This window comes from Sinocyclocheilus grahami, unplaced genomic scaffold (genome assembly GCF_001515645.1).
Source record: "Sinocyclocheilus grahami isolate Dianchi unplaced genomic scaffold, SAMN03320097.WGS_v1.1 scaffold683.1, whole genome shotgun sequence".
Classification (NCBI taxonomy): domain Eukaryota; kingdom Metazoa; phylum Chordata; class Actinopteri; order Cypriniformes; family Cyprinidae; genus Sinocyclocheilus; species Sinocyclocheilus grahami.
The window spans coordinates 223,152-239,894 of NW_015505862.1; the positions used below are offsets into that span (position 1 = coordinate 223,152).

General features: G+C 38.6%; 1 protein-coding gene across 1 annotated transcript in view; it reads right to left on the reverse strand.

Moving 5' to 3' along the window:
- Nucleotides 1-16,743, reverse strand: part of lama1 (laminin, alpha 1) — an 84,490-nt gene that overhangs the window by 11,492 nt on the left and 56,255 nt on the right. The window contains exons 14-39 of the mRNA XM_016243186.1: nucleotides 16,422-16,533; nucleotides 16,197-16,307; nucleotides 15,960-16,087; nucleotides 15,201-15,287; nucleotides 14,902-15,113; nucleotides 14,609-14,715; nucleotides 13,055-13,235; nucleotides 12,836-12,972; nucleotides 12,359-12,519; nucleotides 11,966-12,086; nucleotides 11,650-11,790; nucleotides 11,440-11,558; nucleotides 10,167-10,253; nucleotides 9,694-9,919; nucleotides 9,233-9,349; nucleotides 8,988-9,151; nucleotides 8,778-8,916; nucleotides 7,710-7,812; nucleotides 6,094-6,210; nucleotides 4,833-5,015; nucleotides 4,607-4,761; nucleotides 3,524-3,674; nucleotides 2,062-2,198; nucleotides 1,826-1,970; nucleotides 1,597-1,738; nucleotides 1,386-1,500 (exon numbers count right to left, since the gene is read on the reverse strand). Coding sequence (XP_016098672.1) covers nucleotides 1,386-1,500; nucleotides 1,597-1,738; nucleotides 1,826-1,970; nucleotides 2,062-2,198; nucleotides 3,524-3,674; nucleotides 4,607-4,761; nucleotides 4,833-5,015; nucleotides 6,094-6,210; nucleotides 7,710-7,812; nucleotides 8,778-8,916; nucleotides 8,988-9,151; nucleotides 9,233-9,349; nucleotides 9,694-9,919; nucleotides 10,167-10,253; nucleotides 11,440-11,558; nucleotides 11,650-11,790; nucleotides 11,966-12,086; nucleotides 12,359-12,519; nucleotides 12,836-12,972; nucleotides 13,055-13,235; nucleotides 14,609-14,715; nucleotides 14,902-15,113; nucleotides 15,201-15,287; nucleotides 15,960-16,087; nucleotides 16,197-16,307; nucleotides 16,422-16,533 — 3,598 coding nt within the window. The remainder of the gene's footprint in view (nucleotides 1-1,385; nucleotides 1,501-1,596; nucleotides 1,739-1,825; nucleotides 1,971-2,061; nucleotides 2,199-3,523; nucleotides 3,675-4,606; nucleotides 4,762-4,832; nucleotides 5,016-6,093; nucleotides 6,211-7,709; nucleotides 7,813-8,777; nucleotides 8,917-8,987; nucleotides 9,152-9,232; nucleotides 9,350-9,693; nucleotides 9,920-10,166; nucleotides 10,254-11,439; nucleotides 11,559-11,649; nucleotides 11,791-11,965; nucleotides 12,087-12,358; nucleotides 12,520-12,835; nucleotides 12,973-13,054; nucleotides 13,236-14,608; nucleotides 14,716-14,901; nucleotides 15,114-15,200; nucleotides 15,288-15,959; nucleotides 16,088-16,196; nucleotides 16,308-16,421; nucleotides 16,534-16,743) is intronic.

A 16,743-nucleotide genomic window follows, 5' to 3' on the forward strand; every position in this document is an offset into this window, starting at 1 on the left:
AGGACATTGCTGAGTGGTTGTTAGGATGCGCTGGGTGGTTGCTAGAGTGTCGCTACTTCATAATTAACAACTTTCAGGGAGATAATCATCACACGACTTCACATTGTGTTTGTATATAAGATAAACTAATTCAAAAGAATATAATAATTAAGGGAAACCGGGCCTGAGTGCAGGTGGTTGCTAGGATGCTTTCAGTGGTTGCTAGACAGTTGCTATGGTGTCAATTGCTAGGGCATTGCTATGTGGTTGCCAGGGTGTCCCTAGGCAGTTGCTACAGTGGTTGCTAGGTGTCACAGATGGTTGCTAGGACATTGCTGAGTGGTTGTTAGGATGCGCTGGGTGGTTGCCAGAGTGTCGCTAGGCAGTTGCTACAGTGGTTGCTAGGTGTCACAGATGGTTGCTAGGACATTGCTGAGTGGTTGTTAGGATGCGCTGGGTGGTTGCTAGAGTGTCGCTAGACAGTTGCTACAGTGGTTGCTAGGTGTCACAGATGGTTGCTATGACATTGCTGAGTGGTTGTTAGGATGCGCTGGGTGGTTGCCAGGGTGTCCCTAGGCAGTTGCTACAGTGGTTGCTAGGTGTCACAGATGGTTGCTATGACATTGCTGAGTGGTTGTTAGGATGCGCTGGGTGGTTGCTAGGGTGTCGCTAGGCAGTTTAAAATAATCTTTAGTAATAATATCCAAATAAATATTAATATTATATGTTGTAACAAAATTATTATAGCAATACGTTATATTGATACTATTTTAAGATTTCAGATATTATATATTTTAATATAACATTATTACAATAATAGTACGTTATATTGATATTTTAAGATTTTAGAGTTTTAGATAAAGAAAATGAAAAGGGCTTAATTAAGGGACTTTAGATTAATCTTTAGTAATAATAAATAAAACTGTATATATTATACATATTACTATAATATTATTATAGTAATAATACTTTAAATTAATGTACATTTTTTGTTTAACTTACCATTTCAAAGTCCTTTGTTTTATATCATAATAACAGAAATGAATGTAAGAATAAAATAACGTAGAGTGTTTAAAATACATTTTAGTATGGTTAACGATAATTGTGGTTTAATGAGTGAAGCTGAATTATTCCATTAATTACAGCTGAAGACAATCAGACACAAGAATTCATTAAATAAACAAATGCAAAAAAAATAAAAATAAAAAGTTACATTTTTATTGTTTTTATTTTAAAATGATTTATTTTCATTTTAGATTTTTTTACCATTGAATCAATTTTGATTGTGTTTTATTTTGATTTTGTTTTTTATTATAAAATGATTTATTTATTAATTTTAATTGGACATATTTATGATTTAATTTGCTTTTCATCAAATCACGAACTCCCAGAACGTGATGCTGTACCTTGAGGACGCAGCCTTTCTTCACTCCATACGACTCTCTGAGCAGGTCGAAGTTTGTGCGAGCGATTTCTACATTCTTCATACAGCCGACGAAAGAGCGAGCCACAACCTGCCTCCTGCATCCGTGCACAAGAACATCACATGTAAGACAAAAATTACTCTTGAGTTACTTTAAGGAAACTGTAGCATGTCTTCTGAGAGTTTGCTCTCACCTGATTGGTCGAGAGGCCGGTAATCCGCCGATGTAGATGGGGTCGAGGTCAGAGCGATTGAGGTCAGAGGCCGAACCCGGTGACTCCGCCTCCATGACCTCTCGCTCTGAGGGTTTATCAGCGGCCATGACTGACAAATGACCTGCAGACACAACACACATCACTTCCTGTGAGCTTAAACCTCATAAGAAACCTACCAGATGTAATGGATACGAGAGCAGAGCATCACCTCGGCGCTTGTTCCTCTGCAGGGCGATTCTGTACCAGGTGCCGGTGTTGTATGTTCTGTTGGAGGTCAAGGTCAGTGCTCCGGAGCCCAGTTCAAAGGTCAGGTGAACCTTCCCTTCCACCAGCTCGATGGACAGGAAGTCCCTCTACAAACACAGATGAGAAGAGAGCCGAGTGAGACGCTGAGGAGCACTTGAGAGGGAGATAAGGAGGTGAGAAGTGCTAGCGTGAACGTACGGTGCCGTTGGAGGCCAGATACAGCAGCAGGCCGTTAGGAGAGAGAGTCTTGAAGAACATGACCACGCTGGTGGACATGGAGCGCAGGGACTTCTCCAGCACAGAGAAACCGCTGCCGTCGAAGTGGAACGACGAAACTTAAAATGAAACCTAAAAAAGTTAAAATAAAAAGTACTTTTTTTATATAATTAAAAATTATAATTGTATATAAATAAAACTAAGATTAAAGGTCAATCTAAAATTATTAACTGGAAATAAATAAAAACTAAAACTGAGCTAAAAATAAATCTAAAACGGCAATAAAATTATTTTAGAATATTAATAAAAACTATGATAGTATATAAACAACACGGAAGTTTAAGTTGACTTACTAAAATTGTAAAAACTAAAACTGGTATAAAAATTAATTAAATCTAAATAGTAATACAACAAAATAAATAAATAAAAATGACAAAAGCACATAAAATTACTAAAACAATAAAAAAATAAATAAAGGGTAATCCAAAACATTAATGAAAATTATAATAGTATATAAATAATACTAAAATAAGATCTCAACACTAAAGAATGCTGGGTGGTTTCAACCGAACTTTGGGTCAAATATGGACTAAAACCCAACTTTTGGGTTAACAAAAGTGCCTCTATTATGCCATTTTTAAGGTTGCTAATATTGTTTTATGAGTCTCCTAAAACAGGTTTACATGCATGCAAGGTCAAAAAACACGTTAGTTTTCTCATAAAATAGATTTAATTTTACCTAATTTCTAAATGATTTGTAAATGACTCGTGCGAAGCGATAGACAAAAACGTTATTTATCGTGACGTGCACTGTCGGCTTCACAACTTTGCAGATAGTTTATGTTCACATACAGCTACATGACACACTGCATGAAAGGTAATATTCGAAAAAGGCATAATAGGGGCATGTGCTGTGATTGGCAGAACTCGGCATCTGGTCGGGAAATGTCATGCTCCTTACCATAGCTGCCTGCGAGTTTCAGTGTAAATATTGCATCAAAATCAAATCAATTTGAGCGCGATTTAAACCCGGATGATTGTAAGCCCTCTAAATTCGTCTGTCTTGGGAAAGCTAGCATGTCTCGGACATAGTGATAACACTCGCTGCCTTCTCTAGAGCAACTCAACCAGGTCTCGTCCCATTCGTCGATATTTGTGATATCAGAAATCCCGGAAACTATGTGTTGTAGTCCAATCGAGTTGTTCGTTGTAGTTTTTGAAAAGTGATTTCTGTTAAATAAAATATCTCCTTTTGAAGTGGACTTTGAGCTTTGTAACTTCGCAGATCTTTTTTTATGCTCAAACAGCAACATTACAGACTAGCTAAAGTTGAAAAAGTGAAAAAGCATAATAGGACCCCTTTAATGTAAAAATTTAACCCAACGGTTGGGTTAGTCCATATTTGAAACCCAGCATTTTTTAGAGTGAAGTCATGTGATCTGACTCACGCTGGCGCTGCTGCTGCCCATGTAGAAGAGCAGGCTGTCCGGTTCGCTGGTCTTCATGGTCAGCGTGAGCGTGTTGAAGTTACTGGAGCTCACCTCTGGTCTGTACGCTCGCACGCAATCCTTATCCGCAGAAACAGACACTTTAATCTGCAGAGGTCCGAGCACATACGTGAGAGTGCCGTTTATACTGCTGTGTGTTATTCTGAGAGTCACGTGACGCCAGACTAGTGTTAATTTTGTCAGCTATTTTCATTTTAGTCTTAGTCTGAGTCCCATGTTAAATGTCCTTGTTAGATTTGATCATATTTAGTCAACCTTATCCTATTTAGTTTTAGTCGAATAAAAGTCTCAACATTTTAGTCTAGTTTTAGTCAATGAAAACTTGACATTTTAGCAATAAGATTATTATTAATTAACCGTACAGCAGTATTAATTTTGGCAGCCATTTTTAATTTAGTCTTAGTCTTACTCAAATGTACAATGTAGTGATCATATTTAGACAAACGTGTACTGTTTTTGTTTATTCAATGAAATGTATGAGTATTTTAGTCAGGTTTTTTAGTCAATGAAATATTAGTCACATTCTCGTCATTCTGTATAAAGGTTAAACTGATCAAAATTATAATCGTAATGATTGTTGTCATTTGAGAAATTTACTTTTGCATTTCAGGCATTGCACTTTCTCCAGTAAGCGCAAATCAATAGAATGTAGACACATACATGGTGTATTTTACCTCATCTAGTTTACTGATTTATTATAGGCTTTTTATTATATAAATCAACACCAAAGACTTATGCAATCTCTCTGTCTACATTATGAAAACAGCTAAAACAAACAAAAAATATTATAAATTCCTAGTAATTCCATTCATTCCAATAGTCTCTTTCTCTATTAAATAAAGTTTTTATCTTTTTTAATGCAATTTCGTTGACTAAATAAGATGAGACTAAAATGTATGTTGATATAGTCTTAGTTATCGTTTATTGTCGTCTCGTCTTAGTCATGGGGAAAAAAGCTCGTCGACGAACATTTTTCGTCATAGTCTTCGTTAACGAAATTAACACTACGGCAGACTCACCGACGCCGCCTGCTTGCGAGCCTGACGGATCAGCTCTTTGATCTGCGACAGGTTTCTGCTCAGGTTCTCTCCCAGCGTCTGCAGGGGTTTCAGACGGTCGAACAGACGCTCTGTCTTCAGGTGAGCCTCGCTCAGTCTGGATCTGGCTGCGCTGGCTGAGGACGAGACGAGCGTCAGCAGCTCATACGGATCTCACGTGAAGAGAGAGTGCAGTGAAGTCACTCACCGGTCTCCTCCGAGTCTCTGAGTAGCTGGTTAGTGCTCCTGATGCTGTTATTAGCCGAGCCCACAGCAGAAGACGACTCTTGCAGCTTCACACGATAATCCTCCAGACGCTCCAGAGCTTCCTGTAAAGATGCATTCACTGCTTCCTGCTGCTGCTTCGCCTCGAGCACTTCAGCTCTGCTGCCTGAGAAACAGACACAATCAGCTGCTGTTACACATTCATTCATTAAACATCATTAAACTAAATTCAATCAGATGAACTTGGAGAACAAAAACGTGTTAAAAAATGGTTATAAATATTAATATGTGGCCCTGGAGCACAAAATCAGTCATAAGGGTCATTTTTTTAAAAATTGAGATTAATGCATCATCTGAAAGCTGAATAAATAGCTTTCCATTGATGTATGGTTTGTTAGGATAGCACAATATTTGAAAATCTGGAATCTGAGGGTGCAAAAAAATCTAAATATTGAGAAAATCATCTTTAAAGTTGTCCAAATGAAGTTCTTAGCAATGCATATGACTAATCAAACATTAAGTTTTGATATATTTACGGTAGAACATTTACTAAATATCTTCATGGAACATGATCTTTACTTAATATCCTAATGATTTTTGGCATAAAAGAGAAATGTATAATTGTGACCCATACAATGTATTGTTGGCTATTGCTACAAATATACATATGTATAATTTTTTTCTGATTTCACAGATTTTTTTATATCAACAACAGTCCTGATCATAACTAAAATTCATTTCTTTTCAAGATTTTAAGCCTTTAAATGCCAGTTTGTTAACATAATACCACTGCAGTGAAAACATTTTTTGGAAAGTTTCCCGGAAATCCCCCCCACCCTTGCAACCCTAATTATGATGCATTGTTATTTTTTGTGATGTGTCTGATTTAATAAAGTAAAAATGGTGCCAAAATGTTAAATAAAAGAATAAGTAAAAATATACAAAATATTTTTTTAAAAATTAAAAACAGTACAAATTAATTATTAATATTAATAAAGAATGCATGATTTAATGCCTAAATGGCACTGGGATTAAATATTGCCGTTTTAATGGGTTTCAAAGGAGACATTTTTGGTACAGAGTCTTGAGTGTAACAATTTTTTGTACCTAGTGTAAAATAAAGTATTTATGAAAGCAAATGAGGGTTTGAAACATTTAAAAACATTTATACTGTTTGCATTAACGGAGCCAAAAAAAAAAAAAGACCAAAATTGGTCAGTAAGGACGCTGAAGGGTTACCGCACCATTAGGGAGGTTTCTCAGGATGTGCAGGGCTTCTGGGAGCAGCTGTGTGACGTTCTGAACGCTCGCTCTAGCCAGACTCAACCTGCTGGTCACTTCACGGACGCTAAACACCAGCCCTGAAACACAGACAGGAATGAGATGATCCTCTGTATGAATGATCTCAGGTGTGTGTGTGTGTGTGTGTGTGTGTGTTCACCTTCTGTGGGGTTCTTCAGGTGTTAGTGCAGTGTGTGTGTGTGTGTGTGTGTGTGTGTGTGTGTGTTTGTATACTCCTTCCTGCAGAGATTGTGTCTGTCGGACACACTCGCCCTGCGCACCACTTTCCTGCACAAGCAGCCAAAGAACAACGAGTGTGACGTAATCACCACCACAGAAGAAGAACCCAGACCAGTTCAAGTCTGGTTTATAAACCTAATGATTTCATTCAATGGAAATGGAGCAGTTTTTGTTTGTTCATGTGTTTGTGAAGCTCCAGCAGGAGGCGTGTGTGTGTTATAGTGAGTGTGTGTGTGTGTGTATGTGTGTGAGCTTCAGGTGTTGTGTGTGTGTGTGTGTGTGTTCACCTTTTGTGAGGTTCTTCAGGTGTTAGTGCTGTGTGTCTGTGAGTGTGTGTGTGTGTGTGTGTGTGTGTGTTCACCTTCTGTGTGGTTCTTCAGGGGTTAGTGCTGTGTGTGTCTGTGTGTGTGTGTGTGTGAGTGTGTGTTCACCTTCTGTGTGGTTCTTCAGGGGTTAGTGCTGTGTGTGTCTGTGTGTGTGTGTGTGTGAGTGTGTGTTCACCTTCTGTGTGGTTCTTCAGGGGTTAGTGCTGTGTGTGTCTGTGTGTGTGTGTGTGTGAGTGTGTGTTCACCTTCTGTGTGGTTCTTCAGGGGTTAGTGCTGTGTGTGTCTGTGTGTGTGTGTGTGTGAGTGTGTGTTCACCTTCTGTGTGGTTCTTCAGGGGTTAGTGCTGTGTGTGTCTGTGTGTGTGTGTGTGTGAGTGTGTGTTCACCTTCTGTGTGGTTCTTCAGGGGTTAGTGCTGTGTGTGTCTGTGTGTGTGTGTGTGTGAGTGTGTGTTCACCTTCTGTGTGGTTCTTCAGGGGTTAGTGCTGTGTGTGTCTGTGTGTGTGTGTGTGTGAGTGTGTGTTCACCTTCTGTGTGGTTCTTCAGGGGTTAGTGCTGTGTGTGTCTGTGTGTGTGTGTGTGTGAGTGTGTGTTCACCTTCTGTGTGGTTCTTCAGGGGTTAGTGCTGTGTGTGTCTGTGTGTGTGTGTGTGTGAGTGTGTGTTCACCTTCTGTGTGGTTCTTCAGGGGTTAGTGCTGTGTGTGTCTGTGTGTGTGTGTGTGTGAGTGTGTGTTCACCTTCTGTGTGGTTCTTCAGGGGTTAGTGCTGTGTGTGTCTGTGTGTGTGTGTGTGTGAGTGTGTGTTCACCTTCTGTGTGGTTCTTCAGGGGTTAGTGCTGTGTGTGTCTGTGTGTGTGTGTGTGTGAGTGTGTGTTCACCTTCTGTGTGGTTCTTCAGGGGTTAGTGCTGTGTGTGTCTGTGTGTGTGTGTGTGTGAGTGTGTGTTCACCTTCTGTGTGGTTCTTCAGGTGTTAGTGCTGTGTGTCTGTGTGTGTGTGTGAGTGAGTGTGTGTTCACCTTCTGTGTGGTTCTTCAGGGATCCGCTGGTGTCCAGATTCTCTGAACTCTTCTGAAGCGCTGTCTTCCCTTGCTCAGTCAGCGAGTGCTCGGACTCAGACGTCTGACACAAAACACACACAGCAGCAACAGCTTTCTAATATCATCATGAATTCTGAATATCTGATGATCAATGGTCCCTCAAATGTTTTAGTTCTCTTGCTGAGCAAACTTTTCTCTATTGGCCGGACATTTCAGCCACCCGAGCAAAAACATTCTTTATACCAGAGCTGTACAGCGCACACAAAAAAGTGTGTACTTTTTGACTTTAATGTGCTATTTATATTTGATTTGACCTTTGATGTGACTAAATGATGCACATTTTCGGTTACCTGAGAAAACATTTTTACAGTGCTGTGTTACCAAGAAATTCTATTAAAAATCATTAAAAAAAAATCTCACGCAGAACAGTTAAATTCTTTATAATAATATAATATAAAAAAAATTAAGCAGTTATTTCTCATGAATTCCCTTTTTGGGGTAAATTTTTTATTAGGCTTTAAAATAAAATAAAAAAATTTTTTTTATTAGGCTTTAAAATAAAATAAAATAAAAAATAAAATAAAATGCGCGGCGGCGATGTAAGAAATGCACGCAGCTTACAGGGAACATTGCTGATGATGTACAACACTTTTTTGTCAGCCGAACCCCTTCGATGTAAAAGATTTTCTTAAAGTCCGCCCAAGATTTTAAGTTAATTTATAATTATTTAACACATTTGTATGCTCACATTTCTCTGATGTGTGCTAATTGTCACATGACATGCAAGTAAACAGATCAAATATACTTTTTTTTTTTTTACCAAATTATAAAATTATATATATATAATTTTAATAATACTATTATCACACTATTATCAGATGCACGCGTGTAAATGAACACAGTGCCACACACTATATACTATAATTAAATCGAAGTTTAACTGTAGCCCTATTTGTTTATTATACTGTTACATTTGATGAATTATTAGCTTGTCATTTGGGAAACCCTCATGTAACAGTATCCTGAAGCTGTGATTGGTCGACGTACCAGATTGAGGGCGGAGCTAGCGCTTTGATTGGCGGCGTGGGCCAGATCTTCAGCCAGCTGTGTGTGTTCTCTGAGGTTGGTGTTGGTTTGAGTGGCGCTGGTGGCGTTTACTGCTGCAGACCTGACCTCAGAAAGAGAACTGAACCACAACAAACACATTCAGTCTCATTATCCATCAGATGCTGATGAGATATTTCGAGGGTCACGCACCTGTTAAGAGCTTGTGCCTGTTTGCGGAGAGCTTGTGCGTGATCCTCGGCTCTGTACACCAGCTGTAGGGCGTCTCTTCTGGTCAAGTCCATCACTAAAGCGTCCACATGCTTCCTGAGAGACGGACTCCATCCTTCCAGATCATTCCTCGTCTCATCCAGAGTCTGGAGCCACACACAAACAAGTGCATCATGTCGAATCACATACGTCTAGACAGAGTTCAGTGGTGTAGAAACGTCACTTACAGCCGTGCCGTTCCTCATGTCTTCAGCGATATTGAGGGCATCGCTCAGCAGGTCTTGAGCTTCCTGTACCTGCGTTTCTACTTCCTGTTTCAGACTGCTGACATTGTTCCTGGAGATCTGGAGAATAAATGTTTTTTAATGTTTTTGAAAGTCTCTTCTGCTCACCAAGGCTGCGTTTATTTGATTAAAAATACTGAAATATTATTACATTTTAAAACAGCTGTTTTCTATGTGAATCTCTGTTAAACTGTAATGTATTTCAGCATATTAGGATGATTTCTGAAGATCATGTGACACTGAAGACTGGAGTAATGATGCTGAAAATACAGCTGCGCATCACAGAAATACATTACAGTTTAACAGATATTCACTTAGAAAACAGCTGTTTTACACTGTAATAATATTTCAGATTTTTCCTGTATTTGTGATCACACGCATCCTCTGATGAAGCCGTGACTCACTGTGAGCGTCTGTAGGCTGGTCTGGATGTCGTCGAGCAGGTGTCTGCTGTGGTTGTTGTGGCTCTCGGCTGTGTTTAGGGCCTCCTGGACCTGCAGGAGCCGCTGGCTGTGTGTGGTGAGGGTTGTGGAGATGTTCTCCTGTCCGAAGCGGTTGTGACTGAAGGGTTTTGACATCTCCTCCTGAACCTTCTCCAGCACAGACACTGCAGACCTGCTCACATACACAGACACACAGAGACACAGACACAGACACACAGACAGACACACACACAGACACAGACACAGACACAGAGACACACACACAGAGACAGAGACACACACACAGAGACACACACACACACACAGAGACACACACACACAGAGACACACACACACAGAGACACACACACACAGAGACACACACACACAGAGACAGAGTGAGTGCGTGAGTGAGTGAGTGCGTGAGTGAGTGAGTGAGTGTCACATGATCTCACCTCTCACAGTAACGGCCCTCGTATCCCGCCTCACAGCGATCACAGCGGAAATCACCGGCGCCCTCTAACACACACGTCGAGCTGAAACTAAACACACGCAAACATCAACTACAGCTGAACCATATACTGAAATAAAATCAATACAGCAATACGACTTAATATATTTAATTAGATAAACAAATATTTTATTTATTTAAAATATTTCTATATTATTTATTTACTTATATATTTATATTATATAAAATTACACACACACACACACACACATATATATAATTAAATAAATAAATTATATATGCGCTTCCAAATTTCACTAAAACATACTTAATGGTTTGCTGTTTGAGAATGAAGAAATTAAGATGTAAACATTTATATTGTCATTTTGCAGTTGTACTATAAAATAAGATTATTTTATTATAATAATCTTGCATCAGTGAGATACTATTAAAGTTTTTATTAATTATAAAAAATAAAAATAAAATTTATAAATTAATTTTTATATATTGTTTTTGTTTTAATTTCTGTTATTGTTTTAGTATTTTTTGTGTTTTTGTCATTTTTATTATTATATTTTTAATGTCTAAATAGTTTGTATTATTTTTTATTTCAACATTAGTTTTATCTATTTTAGTATATCAAGTTAAAACTAAATAAAAATGAGAAATGTTTACTTGGCAACTAGCTGAACTACCACATTTTGCTATAAGTTTTACAGCATCATATAATAATTGCTGTTAATAGTGTTCATCCTCTGTTTGATTACGCCTTTAATTGATTACGTCTTTAATTGATTTTTCCGTACATTTCTGCCAGATGTACATTAACTGACAGTCATATTGTAGAAACTTAATTTGTATCGTGAAAAGCGCTATACAAATAAACTTGAATTGAACAATCAAAATAATATTTTTTACACTATATTTCTTTCTTTTTTTTCAAAATATTTATTTAATAATATTATTATTATTTGCACTCAAAAAACGTCTTCAGAATATAACGTTTTTTAAAAAATATTTTATCGAATTATTTCATAATAAAATTATTCAAGTCATCTGGTGAAAATCCCTGCATTTTTTTATAACTTAATATAGAAGAAAAACTAAATCTTGTTGTGCAGCTCTAACATGAGCTGCTATTAAATTTAATTTCATGGTATTCTATTATTCTTAATTCCGATTGGCTGATTACCGGGACTGATTTTATTGGTTAATTTCCAGAACTACTGTCGGTAAACATGTGACCATGTGAGCACAGCGGTGTCATGTGACCTCACCTCTGACCCCGAAGAGGACAGGTGCACAGCGAGCAGTCTCTGACGGAGCCCTGAACCTTCCCATAATACCCTGCGGCGCAGACGTGGCAGTGCTCTCCTGCGGTGCTGTGCTGGCAGCCCTGAACACACAATGATCACAGCATCTCAAGCCGCTGCTTCTGTCTGTATTATCAGTTAGCTCGGATGCAGCAGCTCGTCTGTGTTTCTCACCAGACATTCGCCCGTGTCCAGGTCACATGACAGGCTGTGGTTGTTGCACCGGCAGGGGACGCAGGGCCGAATGAGCGGACGCTTTCTGCCCTTCATGTTGAGCTCGGACACGGCCTGACGGTAAAACCCCGGAGCACACTCCTGGAACACAGAGCATGATGAGTCACTCATGAACAACTCATTTGTTTATCAAGGCATTTATCAGTTTCTAAGGACAGGAACTATTAGATGCATTTCTAAATTGATTATGTGACTCCATACATGAACGTTTCTGGTCTGTCTGTGATAACAGATGATGAGGAGGCGTTTATCTGACCTGACAGGAGAGTCCAGCGTATCCCAGCGGACACTCACACGTCTCCACCAACCGCGCCACATCTCCACCCTGAGGAGCCTCGTCCGCCTCCAGAGCCGTGTCCAGAGAGATATTAGAGATCCTACAGAGAGAGGAGATCACCAAACCAACACGGACTCTGAATTCATGTCTCAGTGTAAATGATTCAGCAGTGAACATGTTTTAACTTCATAATCTTTCATCTAAATTTATTGATTCCGCTCCACACACACTCTTTCTCTCTCTCACACACACACACACACACTCTCTCTCTCACACACACACACACACACACACACACACACACTCTCTCTCTCTCTCACACACACACAAACACAAACACACACACTCTCTCACACACACACACACACCTGCGGGAGTCTCCAGTAATACGGGCCGGTGAGGACAGACAGACTGTGGAGGTGAGACGTGTCCAGCAGCATCTCTTGATCGCTGTAAGAAACTCCCTCCAGCGTCCCCTGCAGGTCACTCTGAGACACGACACGCAGCAGAGCCGGAGCAGAGCCCAGCGTGATCTGAATCACAGACATGACTCTCATGATAAACACTCACGATTCACATCAGCATCAGCATTTTCCTGCACTGCATCTTCATAAATAATGTTTATCTGAGTTTAGTTTGTGTCTTAATTAAAACTTTAGAAGTGTCATCGATTCACAATCTAATGAGTCAAAAGATTCACTACTATCAATCATTGTACTGGAAAAAATGAATATTCAATTACAATTATAATTTTTTTATTTATTCATTTGATTTATTATTTATTCATCACTATGGTATTTCCACCGCACTCGCAGGAATATCGTGGTATGATGAAGGCATGTGTCGTACCGTACAGCCGGACACGCCGTCGTGACCCCAGTGACCTTCCTCACACTCCTCACACTTCAGGCCGAGTGTGTGCGGAGGACAGATGCACTCGCCCGTGTCTGCGTTACAGTCCCCGTGTGTGTGTGCGCAGTCACACGCTAGAGGAGACACAACACGTGTTCATACACAACACCATGTTCATCTCTCTGCGCTCTCTGTGCATCAGTGCACGGTTCTTACGTGTGCATCCGCTCTCGGTGAAGCTGTAGTATCCGCGCTCACAGCGCTCACACTTATCACCCGTCACCCCGGTGATGCACTGGCACCGCCCCTCCTCGTCACATGACGCAGACAGAGCGCCTGATTGGTTACATTCACACAGTCTGCAGCCATCGCCGCTGCGGATGCCGTAATAACCCGCCTGAGACACAACATACAAAAACAACGGCTATTAATCAGACTATTAGCAAAAGATAATTATTACTGAAGATTATATGAACTACTGATAATAATGTATAATATAACGAAACTATTATTATTAATAATAAGTAACTAAAAGAGAATTATTAATGAAGATGATATAAACTACACATTTTTTAAAAACAGTAAATAAAAGAAAATTATCAATGAATATTTTAAACAATTAATACTACTAATAATAATATTGATGATATTAATAAAGAGTAACTAAAAGAAAATTATTACTGAAGATTACATACACTACTAATATTTTAATAACAGTAAATAAGAAAAAAAAATTAATATTTTATTTAAAAAATTAACAATAATAATAATAATTTATGATATTAATAAACTAACTAAAAGAGAATTATTACTGAAGATTACATACACTACTAATATTTTAAAAACAGTAAATAAAAAATATAAATGAATATTTTATTTAAAATATTAACAATAATAATAATTTATGATATTAATAAACTAAAAGAGAATTAATTATGAAGATTATATAAGCTACTAATATTTTAAAAACAGTAACTAAAAGAAAATTATTAATGAAGATTACATACACTACTAATATTTTAATAACAGTAAATAAGAAAAAAACAATTAATATTTTATTAAAAAAATTAACAATAATAATAATAATATTTATGATATTAATAAACTAACTAAAAGATAATTATTAATGAAGATTACATAAACTACTAATATTTTAAAAACAGTAAATAAAATAAAATTATCAATGAATATCTTAAAAACAATCGATAATATTAATGATATTAATAAACAGCAACTAAAAGAGAATTATTAATGAAGATTACATAAATAATAATATAAAAATTTAAACTGTTAATAAACAGTAAATAATATTAATACAAGTATATACTTATTATATTTTTATATTAATATAAGTAAAAATATTCATATAAAAAGTAAATAAAAGAAAATGATCAACGAATATTATACAAACTATTAATAATTATAACAATATTAATAAACAGTAAATAAGGATGAATTATTAATTTAATAAATGATAGGTAAGAGAATTATAACACATTATATGAACTATATTTTTAATATTATTATTATATATTATTAGCAAATGTAAATAAAAGAGAATTATTAACGAATATTATACAAACTATTAATCATAATTATATAATAAAACTATTAATGGCGATGAATGGCGTTATGGAACATGGTATTTTTTCTTTTATAAGTAAATGAAAAAAGCAAAGTAGATGCAATGAAATATGGCATAAAGCATATATACAGCTATTCACAGCATCTGAATGATCAAGTTAGTAAACACCACAGCAGAGGACGCACCTGACAGCGGCCGCAGGTTTGTCCGATCACGTGAGCCTTACACTCACACTGACCCGTGATCACGTGACACACGGTGGACAGAGAGCCGTCACCATGGCAACCGCAGGCTGCACACACACACACACACACACACACGGAAGCACATGATTACAGACACGCTGCAGTACCGCGTTCGTCCAGCAGATGTCACTAGAGCTTCATTCCAGAATGTGCTCTTCTCGTTATCTAAAAGTTACTATTATGTATAGATAATATTATCATCATTTAAATATGACTGAGTGATGTTCTCTCACCCTGGCAGTTTTTGAGGGTCACGGCGTCGCCGTAGAAGCCGTGTGTGCAGCGCTCACAGTGTCTCCCCGCCGTGTGACCCAAGCACTTCAGACACTCTCCGCTGCGTCCGTCGCAGTGACCCGCTTCAGCCCGATCCACGTTACCGTTACACTCACATGCCAAACACTGCCGGCCCGGCTCCGCGGGGTCGCCATAGTAACCGTCAGCACACCTGAGGATGAGGGCGGGGCCTTTGGGATCCGTTGATCGTTTCTAAATATATAACATCCTCTGAAAATAATTAAACGCAGTCCTGTACCTCTCACACTTGGCTCCGGCGTATCCCAGCTGGCACTGATCACAGGTGAACTCACCGGGACGCTGCAGCACGCACGTGGGGCTAAAACTGCAGCACACACACCAGACAGATATTACACAGAAACTAGAGATTTATATCTATAGGTTTATACATATCCACACACACATTAATATATTCATACAGATATTTTCTCTTTGTATGTACATATAGTTTATATTTTAATAATATATTTAGATTATATTATAATAATATATAATTTATAATATATGTTAAATGTAATATGATAATTAAATACAAAATCATACAAACATACATTTTCACTCACACACACACACACACACACACACACACACTCACACACACACTCACTCTCTCACTCACTCTCTCACACACACACACACACTCTCTCTCTCACTCACACACACACACACACACACACACAATCACACACACACTCTCTCACACACACACTCTCTCACTCACTCTCTCACTCACACACTCTCTCTCTCTCTCACACACACACTCTCTCTCACACACTCTCTCACTCACACACTCTCTCTCTCTCTCACACACACACTCTCTCTCACACACTCTCTCACTCACACACTCTCTCTCTCTCTCACACACACACTCTCTCTCACACACTCTCTCACTCACACACTCTCTCACTCACACACTCTCTCACTCACACACTCTCTCACTCACACACTCAGACACACACACACACACACACACATACACACACACACAGTCACTCACTTGTTGGACTCCAGTGTCAGTGGGCAGGAGCATCTCTGGCAGTCGTCCGGTGTGCCCTCGCTGGCGTCGCCATAGAAACCCAGCATGCAGTGATCGCAGTGAGGCCCCGTGGTGTTGTGTGCGCAGCCCTGAAGAGAACACACACACACACACACACACACACAGGGTTTAACAGCCTCGTTTCACTGGAGGAACTGCTCCAAACTAAGATCTTATTCTCTGCAAGATAAAACCTACCAGACACTCTCCGTTGATGTCGCACTCCGCTGCGTGATCGTTACACTCGCACTGAAGACAGTTTCCTCCGAACAGAATCCCACCGACCCGATAAAACCCGGGAACACAGTACTGAAGAGAGGAGCACACACGGCTGGGTTAATAACCTGCAACAGCTGCATGTTTGGTTCAATTATCTGCACATAATCCAGTCACTGATCATGTGACCCGGAAGTGGTTTCTCACCTCACAGGAAGTGCCAGAATAACCCCAGGGACACTCGCACTGCTCCACATCCAGAGGGACTTTAGAGAGACCCGAGCTTGTGTCTCCAACACCTAAAGACACCGAACTCAACCTGTGGACAAAACACACGTTTAGAAAGACTCCAGTAATAAATTATTCAACAAAATTAGAAAATATTAATCGGTTAATATCAAACCAACGTTAGAACATCATGAATAATGAGAATATACATACAGTATGTGTGTGTGTGTGTATATATATATATATATATATATATATATATATATATATATATATATATATATATACACACACACACACA